This window comes from Clupea harengus, chromosome 3 (assembly GCF_900700415.2).
Source record: "Clupea harengus chromosome 3, Ch_v2.0.2, whole genome shotgun sequence".
NCBI lineage: Eukaryota > Metazoa > Chordata > Actinopteri > Clupeiformes > Clupeidae > Clupea > Clupea harengus.
The window spans coordinates 28,567,827-28,593,899 of record NC_045154.1 but is presented as its reverse complement, the minus strand read 5'-3'; the positions used below and the strand labels follow the sequence as shown (position 1 = coordinate 28,593,899).

At 44.5% G+C, this 26,073-nt stretch overlaps 1 protein-coding gene and 1 long non-coding RNA gene across 11 annotated transcripts in view; one reads left to right on the top strand and one right to left on the bottom strand.

Annotated features, from left to right (window-relative positions):
* Window positions 1-2,034: 2,034 nt before the first annotated feature.
* LOC116220049 lies at window positions 2,035-7,717 on the bottom strand. The gene is made up of 3 exons (XR_004163434.2): window positions 7,283-7,717; window positions 6,833-6,882; window positions 2,035-2,263 (listed from the first exon to the last, which is right to left on the bottom strand). It is a non-coding gene; the product is annotated as an uncharacterized LOC116220049 (long non-coding RNA).
* A 143-nt stretch (window positions 7,718-7,860) lies between these two features.
* Window positions 7,861-26,073, top strand: part of LOC105910399 (pleckstrin homology domain-containing family A member 5) — a 102,704-nt gene continuing 84,491 nt past the window's right edge. For all 10 annotated transcript variants that reach the window (XM_031565279.2, XM_031565268.2, XM_031565274.2 and 7 more), the window contains exons 1-3: window positions 7,861-8,032; window positions 8,142-8,218; window positions 9,272-9,329. In XM_031565279.2, coding sequence (XP_031421139.1) covers window positions 7,941-8,032; window positions 8,142-8,218; window positions 9,272-9,329 — 227 coding nt within the window. In that variant the 5' untranslated portion in view covers window positions 7,861-7,940. The remainder of the gene's footprint in view (window positions 8,033-8,141; window positions 8,219-9,271; window positions 9,330-26,073) is intronic.

Sequence of the window (26,073 nt, the reverse complement as noted above, 5' to 3'; positions counted from 1 at the left end):
CCAAAGTTTATTACAATGGCTACCTTTCAGGGAAAAAAAATCTCTGAAAAAAGTGAATTGTTCTACCATATCTTTTCATCAATCAAGCAACATTGGGAAACAAAACTAAGCACATTTACACAGCCTTATTTCAATCAGCATTTATAATTTCTTTGCCACCAGGCTTGTAGTCTAGCTAACGGATAGGAAGACACCAGCCTCTCTTTTGTGAAGCACACACCAAACTAGTGATGAAATCTGCTGAAATGTTGTGGAATGTCAGTATTCAATAGTGAGCTTTTAATACAAAGAGAATGTGAAGCAATCACAATAGGCCAGACACCATACCTCAAGCAAATTTGCCCCGGTCAACCCTGAGCTTGACACATGCCAATTTTGCAGATAGGATTCCCTGTTCTGTCTGTTCTCAAGTTCACTAGACCCCTTGGTGGGTCTTAGTGAATGATGCTTGGTTGAATGAATTCCGTGGTACATTTGCTAGGTCACCCAGCAGTTCCTTGCATGAGTGAAACTGAGATCAACATCTCCCAAGATTGTCCCTGACCTCAAGTGTCTATTTAGAGCAATGACCTTAACTGTGAGGAGGTCTGGCCTCCATACGGCCATCACCTCTCACATGACCCTGACTGTTTTCCAGATACCAACTCTCTCTCTTTTCCCACAACATGTACTGAACAGATGGTCTCAGTTCATTTAATACTTTTAAGTTGGTGTAACAGCAACACTGAGATAATTCAACAGTATCAAAATGAAATGAGGCGTATGAAGAACGTATGAGTGGGGTGATAACCAAGGGCAGATACCAATGTGTTGAAAATGGGATAAATAGGGCATAAAAATGACTAAATTGAACATTTAATAAAAAGGACATGGTAATTATAGTCTTAAAGAAATCAAGCACACTGATAAAAGCTAAATGATGATTACTTATAAAATCATTAGTGCCACACAATGGGGAGGCGTGTGTTATACTCTCTCTTTACTCTACTCTCTTTTGTCTTGTAATATAGATATAACTATCATTTGGATGCCTTCAGTAAAAAAAAAAAAGGTTTGGCATTTGTTGTGCATCATATCAGTATATTAAGTTGTTTGATTTATGGGTTAATGCCTAAACAAAACATTGTGTTTTGAAAATCAGTGATACTGGAGGAGAATAGTGTAAATGTGACGAATCCAGATGTTCCACGGTAATTCTGGGCTCCGCCTATTTCCAATGTCACTGATAAAAATGTGGTCCACAGTGAAAATAGCAAAACAAAAAGCTAACTTTAATGAAAAACTCAATGGTAGTTTCGACATGCAGATGCTATGCTGTTGGCCACTGTCATACACAGTAGAGGGTGTACTTTTTGGACTTCCACTGTCATACATCATTTTGCGGGGGTCTCTCTTAGGGGTTTGCCATGTATGTTGTATATATTAAATGCACGTACCCTGTGGAGCTGCAGGCATCACCACGTGTCAGTGCTTTCAGCACAGAAGGTAATCAATAATCTCCTACTAAAATAGTTAAATACAGTTCTTTAAACAGGAAAATTCATGGCACCACATAAAGTTAGCTAAGAGGTGCATCTGCCTGTCAGAACTTGCACTATCAGCGAGTCTTCAGGCAACAGGGACAGACCCTAGAAAGGCCGTTAATATCGGCGCATCCTACTTATGACAGCTCAGTTATTGATGTGCGTGGCAGTGATGCGCTTTACACTCAACGAATCAATATTAAATTCTGCTGCCCACTAATGGACCACACTCTTCATTACCTAAATACCACTCTGGGATCTCCCAGTAATGGTACCATTAGAATGCCAAGCTATTATTAGCTGAACAGCAATCACTACGGTTTGACATGATCCAGAAACCCACATTTACAGTTTTGTACGTAGATTTTGGAGGTAAACGTTTGAATCGCTTTTATGTGTCTGCCAAAAAATGTCGGCATATTTTTGGTTTAATTAGGCAGCTGTCGTTGTTAAAGTCCACACGTACAAAATGTCTGGTCTTGTTAGGGACGATATCAAAACTGAGAGGAACTGGCACTCAAAAACAAGTCTTTAATGACATCACTTCCACTGTGATCACCCAAGTAGTCCTTAGAGACAAGTGCTCCCTTTCCATGTCCGGGTTTAATGACACCCAGCATCCTGGAGATGAATGAATGCCTGGCAAAAGGGGACACTGGCAGGGTGTGGCCCCGAAATTGGAGGATTTCTTCAGTTCTTCACCGAACACCCACTGTATTGTTACACCATTTTGTTGTTTTCTGGAACACAATTACAGGAGAGGAACTTGTCAAAAAAAGCAATGTTAATTAATTAATTGATTGATGTCTCAGATTTATTGAGGCCATGCCTGCTCATCTTTACGAGCATGGAAACAAACTACGTGACCATTTTATCAGTGCCATTAAAGCAGGAGTGCATTATATACTAGCCTTCTTTAACATTTAATTGTAAGTCATGTCAGGGAGGTAGAGAGTTTGAAGGGTTCATAGTAACCCCTGCAGTGACAAAATCACTATGCTTTCATTTCAAGAATTTTAAATAAGTGATGTTTGCATTTATTACTGGCCACAGTTGAGTTGAACCATCTCTGATATATGTGGTGTACATTAAATACACCTTTAAAGCAGGCCACCACATCTTTTTGAAGGTTTCAAGATTTTAAGGTTATTTTGACTGCGTTGAAATTTCAGTTTCAAACTAAAGAGCCCAGGAGAGCACTAGGGACTTTTCCTCTTGAACGCTATGAGAGTGTACAGCCAGCTATCTTAAGTATTACAAACAGGTGCTCTAATACTGTATTATTCCTTATGCTTAAATGTCCTAAAGCACACAGCGTGTTGTTTATCAATGACACACAGTATAACAGGGATAAGGTACTGACAAAAGAAAGTATTAAGTACAACATTCCTGGCAAGCTGATTTAGTGTAACATACCACTGGCTTTTCATATAGGCATTTTACAATGTTTCTGAGAACACCTAAAAATCTGCAGAGAAAACTGACTGGAAGCTTGAACTTTTGCTTTTTGGTTAATGAGAACATGCTTTTCTTCATACGTGTGTGTCATCAAGTCATCTAACATCAAAGTCCACCTTCAAAGGCTAATAATATAAACTGTCTTGTGTAGTGGCCTCTTAGGTAGGTGCAGTATGATAGCTGTGGCAAAGTGACAAATACTGAAAACGCCTAGTCTCCTATTTAATTATGTATGCGCTCCAGTCTTGATACGAGAAACAGCAAAATACAATACAAATGTGCACTTCTAAAACATGGCCGTCTGTCTAATCAACTATGTATTACCATATTTCCAATACTACTTGTTAAGTCAGGCTCTATGGAGAGCTCCAGTGGCAGGTTTATATTGTCAGCTGGGCAGCAGGGACTGTATATAAGGAGTTTCATAAACTCTGTCTGGCTGCTGGAAAACATTGTACTGTCACCTCTGAAATGCCCTTTGACAGGTTCCAGACAGATCAGCGCTCATCAACTCCATAACCCATCAACCCATGCTGAGGCTGCTGTGTCTTATGGCAGAAAGAGAGGGATGCTGAGGCTGCTGTGTCTTATGGCAGAAAGAGAGGGATGCTGAGGCTGCTGTGTCTTATGGCAGAAAGAGAGGGATGCTGAGGATGGAATCATGAGGCTGCCCTGCTGAATACTAACCTCTGTATTCTGCAAGAATGGTGTGAAAAGAACACAATAAAACACACAAGAGAATTTTTTAAAAGTCATTAAACAGTGTTCTGCTCTAATCAGGAGTGGTGCCCTCGAGTTCTTGCCCTTCTCTGGATGACAGGATCTGCTTGGTGCGGGCCCTGCATTGTGATCGGGCTGTTATTGGACTCCTATTAAATGAAACTATGAAAAGCCTGCACTTGTCTTGAGCTCCCGTGAGCCCAGCATGTGGAAGGCTACGGGGACTGCTGGGCTGGCACCGCAACAAGGACCTCAGACAGCTGTTTGATAATGTGCAACCATTAATTATGTGTTGACGCCTCGAGTGTGACCCAAGACGATGAAAACAGTATTTTTTTGAAAATGGAACTGTGGTTCTATTATATAATGTAGTGTTGAAGAGCCATGAGAGATGCCTTGAAAACTTAATTTATAATAGCTGATGTACAGAGAAGACAAAAATACTGGGTAGAGATAACAATTAACAAGCCAGTGTCTGCATGTCTGTGCACGGGTCTGCGTGTGTGTATGTGTACACCTGCGTGTGCTATGGCTAGTCTGGAAAAATACAGCATCTTCAGCTGTGTCAAACAAGCCAGCAAACTGGCAGCTTGATTTTGGACCTCAAACTTGATGTTATTAGGCCTTGTAACTCAAGTTGCAAAGAGCAGTGGAGAGAAGAATAGCATTTGGCTGACTGAAGTATTTTTGTTTGTTTTTCCAGCCATGGCTATTTGAGCCATGTGTGAGTGAGGCGTTGACTGTAATTTATTAGGGCAAAGAAATCTTTGATTACAGACTTTTTCAGACAGAGGGGATTGAAAAAAGACCCTCACAAATCACAAAGGGCCTTAAGGTATTAGGTGTCTCTGCCCATCTCCCTCAGTTTTCCTCTGCGTATAGAAGAGCCAATGGACTTAAAGGGCATAACATTGCCTGGTTTTATTTGTTGTATTTAAGGGTTTAAATATTTACCACTCTGTCTTTTCACAGTTTTTCTAAGCTAACCATAAAGCATATATGTTGAAAAGTACACTTGCGTACAGAATTGTGTCCAAAATAGACACATAGGGTCTACGCAAAGATGTACAAGAGCTGGAGGAACTCCTCACAACCTTAGACATGTCAACATGCTCAGAAACTGAGTGAGGTGAAAGAAGCATTTCATGCAAATTAGAAATAGACCAACTGATCATTGGAAAACATTTGTGGCAGTAAGAGTAAAGGGATTGGTGGGTTTATTCTATGGCTATCCTCTTGGTATTGAATACAAAATAAACCAAGTCCAAGTCAGATCTAATTCAGCTTCAGCTTTTGAGACGAACTGAAGACATACATGAAACACCTAATGCTGCTATTTAGTGTTTTCCACAAATCAGGCCTCGTTTACTCTTTCTGACAGGTCTCTTTTTGAACACCTTGAAATGGTTGTCTTAGAAAAGCATCTGTCAAGACATACTGGGTAAGGCTCCTGGCAGTTTTGATCCAGGGCTTTGTGCTTTGGCTGTTGGGAATGGGGCAGAGAGAGTTTAAACAAATACTTGAGACCTCCCTCAACACCCCTCTCCTATCTTCATCTAGGGCTGCTCTGTGGAGTGACTGCTGGGGGGAGAGGATCGCAAGCACACACTGTTTACCTTGGATGTAGCCAGGTAAAGAGGGATCCAAAAGAGAAACCAATATTCCCAGAGTAGAGGAATTTGACTTATGTCAATACGGTGAGAGGAACAGTAAAACTACATGCACAGTTCATTTAACCCTCTAATTTCCCTGTAGAATAGCCCTGGTTGGATAGAAAGTCAATGGGACAGCTACATTCATAGGAACAGGGATGAACTGGGATCACCTCATTCCCATTGCAGTGCTTGTAAAAAAGCTTAAGTTAATGCACCACACAAACCTCTTAACCACCAAGTAGTTTTCAATGAGGCTAACGATAACAACACAATGTCCTAATAGGACGTGCTTGTTTTTCACAAAACATTTTTTATAGAATAGTACTTGTAGCACTGGTAAGGGAGAGCACGCTAAACCTTTGATTAATTCTGTGTCTATGTTCTTATTAAGTCTGCTCTCCCTCAATTGGACTCCAGTATATCACAGTTTTCACCAGTGGGCGCTTTCCACCCTTCATTTTCCAAGAAAGGGAAACACGTGAAAGTCGTCAGTTGTCTACTTGTGACACCATGGACTCTTTAGAGAAGTTATGATAAAATAATTCTAGATGTTGTTGTTTCATGCTAATGTTTTGTATACCATCAATGATATGAACTTGTTTTTAAATACAACATAGTTTAAACCAGCACATTATTTGGAATCTACTGATATTTAATGCACTGTCTGGCCCAGGGGACTTCACTATGTGAGCCTCCAATGAGGATTATATGCCCATCCCCCCCCCCCCCCCCCTTCTTTTTTGTGCAAATCAATACAAACCCAGTGAAGACGCTGAGCCAAAATGAACAGGGCATTTAACAGTGTTGACATATTTCTGCTACAGCCAAGTGGCGTAGCCTTGTCTGACCTGCTGTGATCTTCCACTCCTCCTTCCATTGGCTCACTCTCAGCACTGTGTTCCCTCTGCTCTCTTCACTGTGTATTTGGGTGATGGGTTTTAAAAAACCAAGGAGCTTCCCTCTTGCTGAAACTTCATCCCACACAAAATTAGCTAACCATACACTGGTGCTTCCTCAAGGGCTAGACTTCTACACAAAAAAATGCCTTGAGATTAATGCATTTTAACAGTTTATCCACTCAGCATGGAAGAAAGGGTAAAAAGAAGATATTGTAGGCTACTGATGCCTGTAATGTTACAACTAATCGCAGAATGTATTTTTGAAAGTATTGTGGCCCCACACACAGAGTCATGTTGTGTTAGATCACAAGCTATGACTACATACCCACAAGACTGAAGTATTTCATGAAACCTTATTTTAGAAGTCAAAGACAATTACTTCACTTTGGTGCAAAGCTGTGAAGGCATCCTAGGATTGAGTGTTGTTGACGTTTAATCCACATCCCTGAGAATAGAGTGCTGACAAAATTTGATTTTCATTTCAGTTTACTTTTTTCAAACCCATTTGTCTGACCACTGGTATTTATGCTTGGAAGTGCGGCTCAACTGACCCAGTGCCTCACACCAATTGCATTACCTCAAAGGCAGTTCACATCCGATCCGACGGGCTCCTTCAAAAGCTGGCACCTGTGAAAAAAAAGTGCCTGGTAAGCAAAACGGCACAATGCCACCCAGCACAATGACCCCTGACAGGCTGCGCACAATCACTGTGGTGTTGAATGTCATATCTATTGTTAAGGCTGATTGTATAACCACCCTTGTGAAAAGCTGCCTGACACCAAGATCTGAGAGATTAATACAAATATGCATGATTCTATGTTTGGAGGATTACAGGGTCATCCTGGGTAAAGGGGAAGCTGTTGCTGTGTTCTTCTTGCAAACAAACTATTTAAACCATGCTTTGAGATGCATGACACTTCTTGAAATACAGCTGATGGAGAATACTACATTTCTATTATGGACCAATTTTGCAACAAATGCAATGCAACAATGCATGAATTCTTCAGCAGAATATGGTTATATGCACCTGGACACTAAATTCAACCAATGTTTTACACAAGGCTCTAAAGGTCAGCGGCAAGACCGGCTTCTCATGTTCACACTGAGCAGCAGGGTCAGAAGAGCAACAGGTTGATTTTGCCTGAGGTGGGAAGACAAAATGAAGACATCACATCACTGGCATCATACATTTTATATGAATGTGAGTGTAAAGAGTGGCAGAGCGAGCAGAACACCAACTATATTGGCAAAGTAAGAGTCCAAGATATATTACTGCTGCAACAGAAACAGACAAAGTAAGGAGCGGAAAACCAGATCACTCATACTTGCTGGGATTAAATATTAATCATCTCACACAATGCACAGGCAAGGGAGGAGAGTTAACACAGGAGTGCCAGCTAGACCCACCTTTCAAACTCAAAACAACTGTGTATTTAGAACGGTGATGTCTTCATAAGATGTGATTGTGTAGCTCTATTGTCGGTGGCGTACTGTTTGGTCGTGAAAACCTTCTCAGTTCCACTTAGAGTCGAACGAAGGATAAAAAAAAAAAGCCCCGCTTTCTTCGGAGCGCTCCCGCCCCCCAGAGGTTCCTCTACTTGGCTTTTCACTCTCTCGTTGCCAGGGTTTCCGTGTACGCGCGGCTCGAGCGGAGACGCGCAGCTCAAATCCGTGAATAGCCAGACATGGCGGCGGATCTAAACACGGACTGGATCTCCTGTCTCCCTTCTTCGTGGAGTTATGGGGTTACTCGGGACGGACGCATTTTCTTTAACAAGTAATTATCTACTGGATACACAGCCTGGATGTATTGACCATTCTTTCGACAGTAATTTTTACTCTCGATTTCCCCACTCATGTTCACCTTTCCCGTTTCTTATCAACAGTGAAGAAGCAAAGAGTACAACCTGGCTACATCCAGTCAGTGGTGAGGCCGTCATCACAGGGCATAGGAAAACTCCAGGTAAGTGTCCACCTTATCAAAGTTTCCAGTGTTGCAGCGAGACATGGGCTGTTTTACCACCAGTCCTCTTCAAAGTATCAAACTCACACATGATCTCAGTTCCAACGGGGTAACGTTGTAGTAACGTTAAGTTAAGTTAACGTTACTGTCTTCATTTGAGCTGTGTCAAATTAACCAGACATTCATAATATTTACCGCCAGCCCGCTAATGTTAGCTTAATTTAACAGCTTTAGTTGTGCCAGAAGCCGTTAAAGTGGACACGTTAAACTGCTAGTCATTTGTAGGTGAGGTTAGTTACGTTAGCAAGCGTTGCTGAGGTTGTCACAGAACCACCTGGCACTGCAGGTCACGAATTTCATTTAATTTAGAGACATCTCCGTTTGGATACAGATGTTGTATGGAATCAACGGCTGCCGTTATCATTATCCCGCGAAGTTGGAGCTTGTCAGCGCTAGAACACACACTGCGGTTTTTGAATTTAAAGCCCTGCGCGCGGTGATTGACAACCATGCAGTTCATTAGTGAGCGTTATGTGCTCCTCAACGTGATGAGCTAGCAAGCTACTCAGCGTTGAACTAGACCATACGGCGGGATCAGATAGCTTCAGCAGCACTGGGCAATTGAAATATAATCAAATAAATGTGCACATTACATAATGTACTACTCTATAAGGTTGCTGCGCTCTTCTGTTGTCAAAACAGGAGACACTACTTATAAAAGCAACATAAAGAGTTTTCTAATTGGCTTACAATGAAATAACAATAGGTAACATTTTGTGAGTACAAAAGCTGATATTGATGCAGCAACGAGCAGCATAGATTGTAGATACACTGACGTCTACCTTGCTGCAGGAGGTCGGACAGATCAAACGGCTGGCAGCACCGTTTCTGTGACCATTTAGGAAGTGGTAGTGCAGATTCCACATTAATAACATGTAAGGGGTCTGAAGTTCAAGCTTGATGGCCATAATCCCAGAACACAGGTCATTACATTGTGTCTCTCTTGCATTCATGCTGATCTATGCTACTCTCTCTTTGTCCCTTACAATCCAGATTTACCAACTGGATGGGAGGAGGGATATACATTCGAGGGAGCCCGATGCTTCATCAAGTGAGTCAGTTGTTCAAATCTGCAGGGCAGTTGGAAAGTTTTCAGACCCTTTCAAGATTTCCACATTTTTTTCTCTTAAATTTAATTCAATTCATTTTCTTCCCTCATCAGTCTGCTCACAATACTCCACAATGACATAGTCAAAACAGGTGTTTCGAGTGCTTTGTTAATTTATTTAAAATTAAAGACTGAAATATAGAATTTACATAAGTATTCAGACCCCTCACTTAGGACTTGGTTAAAGCATCTCTGGCAGAAATGACAGCCTCAAGTCTTCTTGGGAATGATCATACAAGCTTGGCGCATCTTTCTTTTGGAAGTTCACTCATTCTTCAGAATTCTTCAAGCTCAACCAGTTTGGATGGAGAGTGTCAGTGCACAGCCATTTGTAGGTCTCTCCAGAGATGCTCTATTGGGTTCAGGTCCAGGACTTTCAGAGTTTTCCCCGAACCCGCTCCTGTTTTCTTGGCAGTATGCTTCGGGTTGTTGTCTTGTTGAAAGTTAAACCTTTGTCTCAGCCTGAGATCCTGAGCACTCTTGAAAAGGTTTTTCACTCGGGATTGCTCTATGTTTGTCACCCTCCATCTTTCCCTCTATCCTGACTCGTCTCCCAGTCCCTGTCGCAGAAAAGCATCCCCGCAGCATGATGCAGCCACCACCGTATTCAACTGTAGGGATGGTGTCAATGAGGTGATGCTCAGTGCCTGCTTTTCTCCACACATTGGGACTTGTGGCCAAATCATTCCATCTTTCTTAGTTTCATCAGACCAGAGAATTTTGCTTCTCATGGCCGTTCAGGTGCTTGTTGGCAAAGCCCCAATGTGCTAAATTCGTTGAGCCTTTCCATAATTGTGTCCAATGAATTCAGTAAGGCACAGGTGGAGTCCAGTCAAGTTTTACAAGCATCTCAAAAAGTAGGATGCACCAGAGCTCAATTGCAACGGTCATAACTAAGGGTTTGAATACTTTTATAGATGGGATCATTTTGTCTTTATTTTTAATAAATAATCAAAACACTCATAGTTTTGCTATGTCATTGTGGTGTATTGTGTGTAGATTGATGAGAGAAAATGTATTTAATCCATTTTAAGATGAGTCTGAAATGTAACAAAATGTGGAAACCCTGAAAGGGGCTGAAAGCTTTCAGAATATGCACTGTATCTTTTTCCTGCCCTTCTCTGTCTCTTTTACCAAAAGCTGACAGCTAAGACCCAACACATGATGGAGATTGTCTGTCCTGGATTTTGGATGATGGACATGCTGGATGTCCTGAATACTGACACACCCTGCCATCACTGTCATTGGATATGACATGGCAGTCAGATATTGACGGGGGCAGGGTTTTCTGGAGAGCTATATAATAGAGAAATAAAGTGCACTGTCACCAGACCATACAGATGGCTCTCAAACATTAAGTACTATAATACATGGTTAACATAGAGCAGATGAAGTGTATGAGGTAAGATTGGTGAACACTTTTGCCAAGTGTAACTGACTGCAAACGGGGGAAAAGGCAGGGTGGGACTGGACACAGCTCACATGGACAACTCTGAGACCAGCACATGGTTACACGGGAACCTTTACTCTTTTGTTTGCACGTTATATCTGCAGAGTTAATCATTACCACTCCACATGATTGCCCAGAGTGACAATATAGCTGTGGATGGTCCAGTGAGAGCAGTGTGTTGAATATTTTGAATTTTACTTCCTTGTTTGTCCTTTACCAAGGCCCTCCTTCCATAGTTCAAATAAGCAGCCGTTAATGACATCACACTTTGTGTTTATGCTCAAAATACTCCGTTAGCATTCTGTATGAAAGTCATTGGAAAAATGTGAGCCCTCTATACAATCAGGTGTTTTGAAATGCAGTTCTGTGGCAGAAGCTGTGTTCTGTCTCGGTTTGAGATCAGTGCTGAATGGAGTGACACCAGAGTAATGATGTAGTGATCTTGGGCTCAGAGAGGTCATGCTCGTATTACTTGCTGTTCTAGGCACACCATTTGTTGACTGACGGGTTTCTGTCATTTGTGCGCTCTCTCTCTCTCTTTTACACACACACTATTCCTCTCTCTTTCTCTCTCTCTTGTACTCTGTCTTGCTTTATCTGTCTGGATGTAGAATCTGTAGTGTCAGCCACAGCTCAATCCTCTTCTTCTACTGAAATGATTATCAGCCCCAGGGGGCCATGCCAGCTTTGGCCCTGTTCCTCCTTTTCCCTGCCATGCCAGGAGGCCGCTTCGGTGCTGAGACTGGCTGTGTTGCACGCGGCAGAGTAAACCGAGGGATTTGGTGGCACCCGTCTAATAAGCTCAACTACTGTATGCAAGGCGTTTGGTTGAAGGAAGTGAGGCAGGAGAGAAGCCGCAGCCGCAGCTGCAAACAACGTCATGAAACATTCATGGAGAAGAGCTGCTTTACTTGTTTTGCTCCAACACACCCCCCCCCCCCCTTCTCTCTCTCTCTCTCTCTCTCTCTCTCTCTCTCTCTCTCTCTCTCTCTCTCTCTCTCTCTCTTTGCCCCTTTTTGTCATTTTTAGTTTCATATTACATGCGGGGCAGATGGCAGATTGCCAGAGATCTGAGCTGAGAGGCAGCCGTTTAGTGCTGGGGCACTTGAGTCGAGGCCCTGGCCAGCCGGCGTGATGTAGATGACAGAGAGAGGCTATTTATCAGCTGGCTGAAGTTTCCAGAGGCTCTTAATAAGGGCCTTCCATTCACCCTGAATAATGGAAGAGTGTGTGAAGGAGAGCTCTGACTGAGGGGTGGCCACTGGGGACCTCGACATTTGGCTCAGTTGGACTGGATGGTCAAAGATCCAACTGTATGGCCACCAAATGCGCAGTATGCAAATCTCTACCCTCTCAGTTTTTTTTTATTGGGAATGCTAAGGTCTTGATCTACTTTCGCCCTCTGGGTTCCCATTTTTCTGGCCTGGAAGGGGCTGGTGCGTGGCTCTCTGATCCCTGCAGCTCACACCTCTGAGCCCTTGGGGAGGGAGGGAGGGAGGGAGGGAGCGCCTCAGCTGTAACCTGCTAATGAGCACGTCAGCTCGGGGCCCGAGACGACAGCCACTGCAGGCTCTGTCACCACGAGCTGCATGGCAATTACAACAAGGGATTTTCATTGTAAAATGGTGACGACTGGAACGACCTCAAAGGTTCGCAGGCTAGTTGAGAGGGTCTTGGGAGGAATTACTTGCAAGCAACCCCAGAGGTATCTGCGTCTTTGAGGGAATGATGTGAGGTTAGGTTGGGTTGCTTTAAGGGGAGACAGGCACCAGAGGGAATATTAGTGGGCTGTGGTTGTGATGTATACATTCTTTTTGATCTTGGCTAGGTAGCCCCTGCCCCCCCCACCACCCCCACATCAGTGAACTGTCTGGGAAGATTTTAAGGCTTTGCCCATGGCATAATGCTGGCTTTCCTGATGCGTCAAGGAGACCTCTCAAGAGGTCAGTTGGCCAAGGTTGGAGGTGTTTTCTTTCACTCTGATGAAAAGAGGCATTTGTTATGGAGAGCCAGTGGGAGTGGCCAGTGAGGTTAACTCCGAGCCAGGGGAGAGCGATGTTGACGGCTGCCTGGGTTGAGGATCATCAGGACACGTGAACCTGTGGTGACAGGTCCCTGTCTCAGCTGCCTGGCCATGTTTCATCTCTCCCTCTATATCCCTGTCTTAGCCTGGCTTTTTTTTTTTTTTTTAAAGCAATGTTTGTGGCCGTGGTGAGGTTGGTACGCAAGCTGCAAGAAGAATGGTTATTTGTTGTAAACTGAAACCCAAATTACTAGCCTAACAGAAGCAAGAACATACTGTTAGAAAAACACCATGTGCACAGTCTGTATATTTTCCCTGAGACCTGACTTAATTTTCAGAAACATTATAGTTTTGGCCAAGTTTTTCTCCTTGCTGGGAAGGAACTGCTTTAATCCCTTTTTTGTTAACTTTGTGAGGGTGTAGCGTGGGTATAGTGCTTCATTTCTGATTTCATTATTTTTCTGTTGTTCCCTCCCTGCTACTCTGTGTCTGTCTGTCTGTCATTATCAGAAGTTATATAGATACGACTCTCTTATTGGAGCATTTGTTTTTAAAAGCAGCAATCACAGGGATTATTACGAATGGCAAATCATGACTCATCTGTTATGAAGCAAAATAATAACGCAGCTCCATATTCTTAATGCAAGATCCACAGGAGGAGAACAGTTTCAAACGATTAATTACAAGAAGTTATTTGCGTGTTAGACAACTGAAAACTTGAATCTTCCATGAATAGTTTTCAAGTTAATGAAAGAATTTAGGGATTTGACTCTGTCCCTAGTGTGACTCATTCTCCGTGAAACGAGACTTAATGAAGATGTCCCAGTGTTGCGATCAAAAAGGCTAAATGAACAAAATCTGTTTAGTGCCATTTTGGGAGGAGGAAGACATGCAGGGCATGGCTGCTCTGAAAGACCGTGTCAAGGCTGGCTACCTCACAGCAGGCCCTATTAAAAGGATATTGGTGCTGACGATGCCGGCCCTTTGATGGGGTGGGCAGAAGAGAAGAGGATGGGGTACTGAGGTCCTTGCTGTGATGGTGTGTGATCGTGAGGGGTGACTTGGTTTATTTCTGGAGTCTTAGCCTAAATGAGCAAAGGTCACCTGCGGATGGTAATGGAATCAATGGAGGCCCGACACTCAGCGTAACTGGGGCAAGTATTCAGCTGGCCAGCCGATGCCAGACCACCTGAGCAGGCAGCCTTTTGCTTCTCCAGAGAGGGTGAAGCTTCAACTGACCCTAGATTGAATGGGAGGGTAGTGACTATAGTATAGAGACATGGCTCTAATGGCTGTTATGGATTTGCCTCTTTCAGATAGAACCCCCACCTTGTGATAAACATAGAACATAAAAAATGCTGTCTAAAAGATCCAGTCATTATGTCAGCTCTGTCGTTTATGAGGCCTCAGCACTTAGTCACACAGAATTACATAATCTGCCCTTCCTCTTCCTCTGGTGATTCACAGGTGGTGTAATCTGTCCCATAATCTTGTCCTGTAATCTGATCCCATATAAAAGGCACACCTTTTGGGGGAGGGGTGTGGGGAAGTGAGAAGCAGTGGTTGGTGTTTCAGGTTGTGTTCCATGAGTCTCTCTCTCTCTCTCTCTCTGAGATGGAGAGAGACAACCCCTCAGTCATCCTCTCAGTGTGGAGCCAACTTGAGATAGTTACGCTGAGTGAACCCTGTTATCACTGGGAGCCTCCGCACCCCGACCCGCCTATCTCCGCACTGCGCCCCCGCTGTGAGAGCCGTGCTCTGAGTGAGCTCTCCACCATGCCACCGTGGTTAGGGAGAGGAAAGAGGGAGGAGCCATGAGTGGCGCTGAGATAAGTTTAGGTGAGGTTGAAGAGACACGCCCCGGTACTCTTTCCCTGTGTGTGTGTGTGTGTGTGTGTGTGTGTGTGTGTGTGTGTGTGTGTGTGTGTGTGCGTGTGTGTGCGCGCTGCATGCAAAGCTGCAGTCTGGTTTCCTTCTGACTGTCTCCCTACTACAGTACATTTCCGTCCTGTTTGGATGGTGTATTTGTAACTGCGTTGTTGACCGTTACAAGCAGGACCGGACCGGTTAAAGCAAATGGGTTAGAAACATAAGCGACTTCTTGCCCAGACCTTACAGTACTTTTGAGATCAGAAATACTTGGAATGCAGTATAGAATTGAACATATGGTACCAGGGAGTCACAGAGACTTGGAAGTAAACAAGCAGAACAAGGCTATCAGAGGGCGTACGGGGAAAGGCTCTGTGTACACACAGTTCATCCTCATAAGCACGAATACTGCACAGGAGAGGTCATCGTATTTCGCTCTCTCGCTCTCCCCCCCTCCCTCCCTCTCTCCCTCCCTCCCTCCTGCTGAAGCATCAGCATGCCTCGCACCATTGCTCGTTGCGCTCCTGCACTGTCTGACTTGCACACACAGCGTTCTGCGTTGGGTAATTGATGACCTCATCCAGAGAAAAACTATAGTGGCAAACCAGAAGAGCGACGTCAACTGATCCTGTCCCATCAGCGCACCTAAGTGCCTCCATGATCACGCGATGAAACCCTGCCAGAGGGTGGCGGTGTCTGTTTTTGTTATTATTGTCAAGATTATTGCATCAACAGGCCGTCCCGACATGCTCCGACGATCCGTTCAGACAGATTTAGCTCACATTCCTGCTGGCTCTTTTAGCTCTGTCTGTTCACACTAGATCTGATGAGAACTCGGCTGGAAATAGCGACATAGTCTAGTGTGTGTGTGTGTGTGTGTTGAGTGGATTCCCCCCCCCACACACACACACACAATCAGATGATCCCGAGCTTCCTCTGGGCAGCGGGCCCTTCTGGCAGCAGAGGCTGTGAATCTCTCAGCAGAAGGGCTTTATGGGTCCTGCTGTGGCGCTCCCAGCTAATGGGATAATCCAGATATCAGTGAATCAGCCTCCTCGCTTTTTCAAGCGCACACTTTCCCTGTCTCTCTCACACACACACACACACACACACACACAAACCTGTCTCTGCTTTGCGCTCACTAAAACTCACAAACATACACACAGACACACATAATCTGTCTTTTTCCAACTCCAGTCATACACAAGCACACGCACACACACACACACACCATCCTGTCGTTCACCTCTCTCTCTTGCTCTCTCTCGCCTTCAGCATTCACTCCCCCTCCTGTAGCTGAGCTGGAAGACTAATCACTTATCGAACATGCCTACCATCCCTGTGCAGGCTTTCTACAGATCAATGGCACATAGCCCAATCCTCTCCACCAGGAGCGACACACACTGATTTATGTCCCAAGCCACATTGACTAATCTCATTCTTCCGTGCGCTTTAAGTATTATTTTCTAGACTGTATATTTTCTTTAGAAAGCCACAAACAGTCCGGAGAACATCAAAAAAGCATTGCAGTTTCTTATTGGGATTAATTATGCTTTGAATTTCTGTTAGTCCTTTTACCTTCATGACTCTTTATGTCCTACAGAGAGGAATTCATTCAGTGGTCTCATTGAGAGAGTTACGCCTCAAACCAGTCATGATTAGAAATTGGAAATGAAAGCCATTATGTTGCAACGAAAGTCTAGTGTATGCCTCAGGTGCATTGTGTTACGTACCAAGGTACTCTTCCAGCTGGTTAAAAGGAGGGCAATAACGAACGTGTGTGTGTGTGTGTGTGTGTGAATGGAGTTTAAAAGACAGAGATGGACAAAGACAGAATATGTGTGTCTATGTATATGTTTGTAAGAGATAGATAGGATGTCTGTCAGTTCATATTCTAATATCTCTCTGTGATGTTTGTTAGAGCTATGCTGCTGACATTTTTAGATGTTTGTTAGTTTGTCTGTCTGTAAACAGGATTATGCAAAAACTACTGGCTTGATTTGCATGAAACTGAAAGGACAAGGTGTAGCATGGGCCAAGGGAAACCCCATTCGATTTTGGAGCAGATCCGACTTGCAGGGCGGTTCCATGAATTCAGTTTCACTTTCAGTAATGTTACGGGCTGCATGGCGTTTAGCCCTCACCGGTTCCTCATAATTGCAAGGGATAATTAAAGGGATAGCCCAGCTCTACTGAGGGACCGTCAGCTGACCGCAGCAGGTACCAGTAATTCATTAAACAAAAGAAATAAACAAAATATAAAAGAATGTACGTGTACTTGTGTGTGTGTGTGTGTGTATATATATACTTGTACGTAGCAGTTGTATCTTTAATTTCTATGTGGATGTTCACGGGCACGAGTGCCTGTGTTTCTTGTGTGGGACTACAATGATTGTCTGCAGCAGTGTGTCTCTTACAGAATACAGAGCAATCTCTCTTAACCGTGCCAAGACCATGCCAACTTTCTACAGAATCTCCATGCAGTTTTACAGATTATAGATTAAGTTCCCTTTGCTACTAATCTGGAGGATCATTTAATCCGACCATCCATCCCATATGTAATCTCACTCTCACCAGTTGGTAAAAAGGAAGAGAATTACCTGTGGGGCCAGGAAGAGGAAGAGAATTACCCCAACCTGTGACCGTGAGTGTTAGAGTAGCGATTGGGACAGAAGCTAAGTACGCTTCATAGAGCACGCTCTTTCTTGGGCCAGATTTGTTCGGGGTCATTTATTCTGTTACATGGACTACTGCACTTTTTCAGACTTCTCTTGCCTTCCTTGTTCTCTTTCTCTCTCTCTCTCTTCCTCCCCTCATTAGCTGAGTTTCCACCATCAGGCCTAACGCGGGCGAGCTAGTGTGTGCCAAGGCCAGTTGCGTTTCCATTGTCGCCTGCAGTGCTTGATCGTGCCTCCATGAGGCCAATGGCCAGTGGGCTAATATTCTGCCCATCACCCGTGGCCCAGCTAGGGAAAACTGGTGTTCGAGGTGGTGTCAAGGTGAAAGGTGGGCTTAGTGGAGTCCGGTAAGAGAAGGTGGTCAGCACATGAAATCAGGGCTCTGCCTAAATGCAAATCTATTTTGTTCCTGTGGCTTGAAGCCCGAGGTAAAGGGTACAGATCTCCCTGGCTCACACTGGTCCAAGAGTGGAAATGCAGCTATTCACAACCTGCTGAAAGTCCTGGCTGGCTGGCTGGCTGGCTGGAGCCATAATGAGAAACCAGCGAGGGGAGTGCTGAGAACCTGCTGGGCTGCTATTGAGCTAATGAAGCGTGTGCCCGTGAGAGTGTTAGGGAGAGCCCCTGTTTTAGAAAAGGGCTTAGCGGGATTTGTTGAATTAAGAGCCCGGTCAAGCTGGGAAATGCGATGACATGGGAAGTGTTTGCAGTAAAATGGCCAGTGAATTTCAACACCAAGCTCCCTTCCACCTCCTTTCACTGCCCGACCCCTCCCACCCATAGTTTTTCCTCCTTAAACTAACAAAGACAGTTTCCTTAATCCAGCCATAATTTCCATTCATTCCAGTCCATCCATTCCATCCTTAATTTCCCCTCCACATACTGAAGTATGGTTCAATGCTAGCTAGTTAAGCTGGTGCACAGTTGGTATTCAGTGGCTGGAAAGTGCCTATAGTGGTAACTGCTGGATTGGTCAGTTTACTGGAGTGGGGTAATGAACCAACCCGAGACTTGAAGGCGATATAAATGGAGATCCTAAGGTGGACCTCTCTTAACCTCACTGTTAGTTAAAGCATTTGCAATAGAAGAAGTTGTTTCCTACAGTAGTGCCGTGCTGAAAGTTTCAACTCAGAGTTAAGGTCGAAGGTCAGTGTTTGTTTTTAGTGAGTTCCATCCGGCCATGTTTTCTTGGAGCTGATAGCAGGCCAGCACTCAGTGACCAGTCTTGCACAGTTTAATGTTTATGTGCTTATATACTGTACCTGATATATTTTTGAATGTATTTTGAATACCCGTTGATAGTCATCTAGAGGAATGACCTCGCCTCCTATCCTGTGTGGGAACGCTGAGCTCCTCTTGTGTAAACTGGGGCCTCCTGCAAATCTAAATATTTGGCTAGTCTGAGCCAGCTACCACATCATTTCTGTCCTTGAATAATTCATAGCACGGTTACCAAACATAGCTTGCCAACCAGAATTTTGGTGGTCTGTGTTTGTATTTGCTTTCTCCTGTGGTGATGACTGTAATTCTTCATCCCTGACTGCAATTTGGAAAGCCGCAAAAGTGTTTTTTTTTTCCGTCAGTCCGGATCTCTCTAGTCAGAGTAGACTGCTGATGGATGCTTTTAGGGGTACTTGATGAAAACCGTATCAGGTGGATGTAATCAAATGATTTGAATTTGCTGTTCTCGCTAACTTCCACCAGACTTCTACACTATAAGGATTCAGAGCAGGGATCGAGCAGGGGTGATTCCTGTCTTTCTGTGTAAATGTTTGATTTGCTGTTCTCGCTAACTTCCACCAGACTTCCACACTATAAGGATTCAGAGCAGGGATCGAGCAGGGGTGATTCCTGTCTTTCTGTGTAAATGTTTGATTGTAATACAGCAGGGGTGATTCCTGTCTTTCTGTGTACATGTTTGATTGTAATACAGCAGGGGTGATTCCTGTCTTTCTGTGTACATGTTTGATTGTAATACAGCTGGACCAGTGTTGAAATTGCACTTGCTGATTACAGCCTAGAAGAGTTCCAGAGACTTTTTCCCCCTCAGACCATCTATTTTTGTGATGGATATCAGTATATGAAGCCAGCTGGCTTAGCCTAAGTATTAAACAAAAAAGGATAGATTCCTGCAGCTTTGATACTGATATTAGGTCTGCACATCACTTGAATAATAACAATTCTCTTTTTGCATAAGGACGAGAACAGAATTCATTCCACTTTGTGTATCTGTAGCCCTCATTTGTGGTATAAGATATTCCATGGACATACTGTATCTTGTGTTTCGAGACCAAAATGCAGTTTTCTCTGAGATGACTGTCTCTTTCCTGAAGGTGGTAATTATCACTTCACGAACTTGTCCTCTGTCATTCTCCCATCTGTCTTTTCCTCTCAGTCAGTGGGATTTGCCTTATGTGCTTTCATATTGTGGGTTAGTTTTTTTTTTTCTTTCTTCCTTTCTCTCTCTTTTTAACGCTTGATGTCTATTTTTTGCCATTACGCAATCTCTCCCTTTCTCACTCTTGAGTTTAATTTTGTCTCCTCACTTTCTTTTTTCCTCTGCTTCTTCGTTATTCCCCTTGTCTGCCTCTGTCTCTCTTTGTGAAGTGCGTTTCTGAAGTTAGATCTCGGGCTGTAAAGTGCATAAGCTCTTATCTGCGCTTGGTAGGCAGAGAGCATGGCTCAGCACCAACGTGGAGGATTTGGGTTTCATTTAGATGAGTGACATGCACTCCCAAGTGGGGGGTGGGGTGGGGTGGGGGCATAATCTTCCCTTCAGACAGTAGAGGCACTTGTAGAAGACGACCTGTAGAACCCGGGCAGCAGCAGCAGCAGCAGATCTCATTTCATTTCACTTAGCCCAGAGGGACGCTCCAGGGGAGGCTGTGCCAGGCCTCTCAGGGCACCGCTGATGTGTGCCTGGTATCTGGAGCTCCGCAAGACAGGGAGAGAGTCAGAATTAAGCTGTGGGGTTTAGGTTCTTTTTTTCTCTCTCTCACGCTCTCTCTCTCTCTCTCTCTCTCTCTCTCTCTGTCTCTCTGTCTCCTATAAGTACCTGAGAGTCATGGGTAGGAGGGCCACTTGCACCTAGACAGGATTATGCAATAGTTTCACTTAGATCTGCCTCACAGATCTGAAGGGATTTGAGATAAGGTGAGGTGTGGGAAGAGGCAGGATGAGAGCAGGTAAAAACAGAAGAGCCAAAGAAGAGAGAGAGAGAGAGAGAGAGAGATAGTTCTGATGAGGCATGCTGTGTCTTTCTCTCCTTGGTAGGCTTCAAGACCCTTCCCTGTTTTTGGCTGTGGATGGAAACTCCCCTTTCCTGCATTTGTCAGCTTATGTTATTAGGGGAAGTTTAGAATTGAGCAACTGTCCAAAATCCCATCATCCTTTAGGAGGCCATAAGTGGAAGTGATGCATATCCTCCTAGCACTGGAGTGAAAAAGGAGTGGTTTCCCCTTAATCACTGCTGATGCAGACAGATTTGTGTTGAGTCACACTGTGTAGATGCAATGAGTCTGTAAAGGGGCAGAATGTGTTTTTCGTTTATGGCCATTCATTACCTTGCATCATCAGTTTTTTGTTTGGATCTTTCCCTGTGAACGAGTCTCACTGGGGTCTGAGCCATCTGGCGTACGGGTAAAGAGCGTGCGTGTGTGTGCGTGTGTGTGCGTGCGTGTGTGTGTGTGTGTGTGTTTGAGTGAGTGAGTGAAGAGCGAGTGACTGTGCGTGCTCCAACCTATTTGCAGATTCTCATGACATCAGTTTGTATCCCAGTGAGAAGCCAAGTCTGATGATGCTCTCTGAATGTTTTATGTCATGTTGTCTCTCTGCAGCAGAATGACCTGCAGTAATATGGAACAGTCAGTCGGCCTGATTTCTTTTGCCCTCTCAGTGTCGTCTAAATCGTCTCTTGCTGGTGATTATTTCATCTGGCACTCCTTAACAGCTCACTGTTGGGGTGGAGGTTTGGGGGGCGGGGGGGGGGGGCTTAGTGGAGAGTGTTGAGTAACACAATCAGAGACAATTCAGAAACTATGTAGACTACACGTGAACATTAAAGGCCGAGGTACACTTCTGTGGATACGGCTTTGCATAATACGGATACTGACGTGTGCATTGGTGTGTTCCAAGTATTTTTGTTTTTGTGCTGTTGCGGACAAGCTGAGTACATGTGCACTACGACCACATGCGCAGTCCTTACAGACCTGTCTGTATGACCTGTCTGTATGACACAAAAGTATACTTGGATACTTGGAGCATCTTTTTGAGCAATTTTGCTAGGCAGTCACATGACTGGTTCCTAGGGTTCTGATTTGGAACGATCACGAAAGGATTTGTTGCCCAATGTCATCACCTATAGGGTTGAAACGCTATACGAGTGGATGCTGTTGTGGATTTACCAAAGTGGATGTGCTGAATTGACAAGCAGGCCTCACCTGCCATCACCTCTACGATCAACAGAGAGTCCAGACTTCTGTTCAGCCCTAATGTAAAACCTAATTGTGTGTGAGGAGGATCTGCTGATGTGGCTCTTCCTCATGAATGTTCTCACCCTGACGCTTCCTTGGGAGCACCAACTCACTGGGGCCTCAGCAGGCTGCTGCTCTCCCAATGGATCACATTTCATCAGAGGAGCGTAATTGCATTTGCCAGATTTAATGGACTAGACCCAGTAACAGAGATTGCAGTAATGATACAGGACCTAGTGGCTTCTGCTGACGTGAGATGGTGCTGTATGGTATGGCTGTCCTTTGCTGACCTTAGCAGAACCGTAGATCACACAGACAGTTAGGGGGAGATGGGTAGTTGAGGGGGGAGGGGGGGTGGTCAGGGTCCATTTATGTGGAGATGGAGGTCTGCAAATGCTGTTTGTTGCCTACCTTTGAAATCTCATGTGGTGGGGATCTAGTGGCAATACGTCAGGAAAGCTGGTGAAAATTGAGTTCCTCCAACATTAGGTGATCAGCTTGTTGCCAGATTGAAGATTAATCCCAGCCTTCTACTAGCCATTTACGTTTAGAATGAAGATCCTACATTCAACCAAATATAAAGAGAACTCTGCTATTTCTTAACCCTATTTTCACATCTTTTTGGGTCCACATTTTTACTAGGGACAAAAACAATTATTGAGTTTGACCGGAAGAAGAGAAACTGATGAATGTAGTAGAAACAATCATTTTCTACAGCTTCTTTACATTTATTAAGGGAAACAGTATGTCTTATAATAATATTATGAATCTGTCAGTGGCAAAAACAAGTGGTTCACTTTGACCCATAGGATTACATTGTATAGCCATTTTGTAGTTGTAGTTATAGTGTTCTATCTCCTATAATGGACCAATTTTGATTATCTTTGTCCCTAGTAAAAATGTGGCCCCAAAAAGATGGGAAAATAGAGCCCAGTTTAAGGAATACTGGAGTTTTCCTTTATTCCCTGTATCAGGCAGCGACACCTTTTTGTTTAATGAGCTCTGCCAGGCTTGATCACAAACACGAAGGCTTGAGTTTGCGTGGGGAGCTCATTTTGCACCTCCTTTACATTTGGAAGAGGCTGCTTTTCTTAATGCCTTCTCTGGCGTGCCTGTGACCACTCTCGCAGATTCTCGGCTCCCATTGATGCCAGATTTTGAGCCTGTAAGGTTTGGAGGCAGGCCAGCATTCATGGATTCCTTAATGATAATTCTTTGACTGCAGTCTGACCCTCTGAACAGCCATCATTTGAGGAGTCGTGTTTGGAGTATGAGACATCTACATGGAGCTGCACGTAGAAGACTAAACAAGCTTTGTCTCCACTTTTCCCAACCCGGCCAGGGTTAAGTGATAGATAATTGACAGCCTCTTAATCTGAGTATCTACTGTAGTTGACTGAACCCCATGAGGCCTGGTGCTTAACGCTAATCTCTGACATCATGTAGCGTGTCTAGATTAAGGATCATCAGTGATGATCTTAGTTGGGGTGTTGGCTGTGCGTTTTTCTGGCTGAGCGCTTTCAATTAAAAAAATCGAGAACCTGGTACAATGGAATGGATTGGCAGTGCGAAGTTGGGGGTGCTCTAATTACGATTCAGTGGACAAGGTTGAACCCCCAGGGGGTCACTTCATCCAGATTGCCTGGGCCATAGTAACCAGGGCATGTCATAGGAAGCCCTCCAATGCCACTGCGAGCCTGACTCAATTTTCTTCAAGCTCTTTCTGTCCGCATGATTGAGCCGACAGGTTTCATTTTAGCTCCGCTTTGCACGGTAGCTGCCATGTTGTTTATGTAATGAAAGCTCGTAATGAAAGCAGGCCCTAATGAGCAATGATGTGCCCTGCGTTATGGCCTTCGCTGCTGTGAGCAGACACATTGTAATTGCTTAGCTGTTATTATTTTCCCTGTGGCAGTGACTCGTGGCTTGACTCGGCCCATCGGGAAATGGGCACTAGCCGCATTTATGGCTCTGAAGACGCTCAACAGCACCATTAGAAGGATGTCAGAAACTCTCCCTCTGTTCTCATTAGGGCCGTTTCTGTATGTTGAAGAGATGCTGATTACTCTTTTATCTAATCACAGGGGTGTCCTTAGGAAGAGCAACTAAACACTTTTCTAACAAGCTATATGCAGACATGTAGCTGACACAAGTGTTTTTTTAAATCAAGTGAAGGTTGTGGTTTTAAGGGAATTCTTAAAAGTGTGACATTTCTGTTGGATATTCCAAGGCTTTGATGAGGTGTTGGCTGTTTTTGTAAGAACTGCAGCAGGCTTTGTTCTGTGAGGCTGTGATTGTGGACAAGCAGGGAGGGGGGGGGTTAGATTATCATGGGTTGTTTACAGAGCTGATGACACCATCTTAAGAGGAAACATTGGCCAGCCCTGTTCTCGACGCCAAACGACCAGAGGATCAGCTGGTTTCTTCCAGCACAGCTTGCACGAGGCCTAATCAAAAGAGGATACTCAGGTGTTCTCTCTCTCTCTCTCTCTCGCTCTCTCTCTCTCTCTCGCTCTCTCTCTCTCTCGCTCGCTCCTCCCAGGTCTTTTTGAACAGGAAATTAGTCTCCCTTTGTGCAAAGGTCTCAAGATGCCTTTTCTTCTCTCTTCAGCTTCCTGGAGGTTTTTAATCTTCCAAAAAAAAAAAAAAAAACACGTTTTCTTTCTATGTACTTTTTTTTTTAGTCCTAACCATGCTCCTGTCCCCCTCCATTTCCCAGTGAGGCATTGGTCTTGATGAGTAGCCAAGAGCACATTTTGTTGGTGGGTCCCAGTCATTGTGAGGCTTGTAATGGGCCTGACTAATGAGACCACCCTCTCCAGCCTCTCCACCTTATCCACCTTCTCCCGAGGGAGGTGCAGGACTGAACACCTCCGTGCACAGGGAAGCTGGCCGGACTGCAGTGAGAGCTGTGGGGCCTGTGCCTCTCATTAGGGTGAGAAACCCAACTTGTTGCAGCTTATTAAATCTCCCCACAGCTTTGGCTTAGAGTGTTATCCCCCCGCCCCCCTCATTCGTCCCCGCAATGCACAGCAAAGGGTATGTGCTAAACTGTAAAAAGTTGTATGATCATTTTCTCTCTTTCACACACACACACACACACACACACACACACACACACACACACACACACACACACACTTTGTATCATTCTCTCTCAGTCCATTGAACATTGCCAGCCAGTTGCACTCCAGATGGGTCCAGATGATTTGGGCTTTTGGAGAGCTTCGCTCCACAAATTCTTAACAGCTGGGAGTTTTTCTAGCTTTGTAGTGCAGTGCCAGTGCAGAGCAGGCTCTGTACGAGTTACGCATGAGAGGCCTGAAAGCACAAGACAAGTGCCCTGTTACTGCAGGCAGCTTTATCTGATGTCATTTTGAACGGCTGTTGGTGTTTTGCTCTCTCCACACTGAACAAAAAGACAATATGTTTTCTTGCTGTTCGATGTAAACACCAGAGTCAAGCCAACCAACAGATATTGCAGGAGAGAGCCAGAGTGGCAAAGGGTGCGCGGAGTACCGCGCATGCAGACCCAGTTTCTTCAGAATGGCCTTTTCTGTCTGTGCCTTTTCATTCCCCAGACTGAGGCGAGATGGTCTACACGCTGTGAAGTTTTCAATTTAGTGGGAGGGGAGGAATTTAGTTCCACTCGGTGGTGAGCTGAAGTGCCCCCCCCTCTCATACCCTCCCCTCTAGATGCTCATCTCCTGGCCTCAGACCTCTCAGTGTCCTGTCCAACCTACACTTTGTGGCAGCAGCCTGTCCTTTACTCCACTGTCTCTGAACTCTCAACTCTGACCTCCACCAACTGAACCCTACCCTCTCCTCAGGGCAGGAGGGCAGTGGTACATATTTAGTTCTGTTGTCTCATGGACAAATTACACATGTAGTCTTTGGAAGACACCAAAATACTCAGTGGTACCATAGTCTGTTTTATCACTCTGACGTCATCATAGGTACACACAAGATACTCTCCCTGTTATGATGGTTGCCGATGCAGTCACTCTGTTGTCCTGTTCGTCAGCAGGGCCCTTAACCTAAGGTGTATCTCGTGCAATCCTCTGCTAGTTGCATTTCAGGGATCTGGTCAGAGATCTGGGAAAGCCGGATCTTCAAGAATGACCTTTTCTGGTGCAGCATTTGCAGGCCCGTGCTGAGGCATCAGTTCTGGGCCTTCTCCACTCTCAAACAAGCT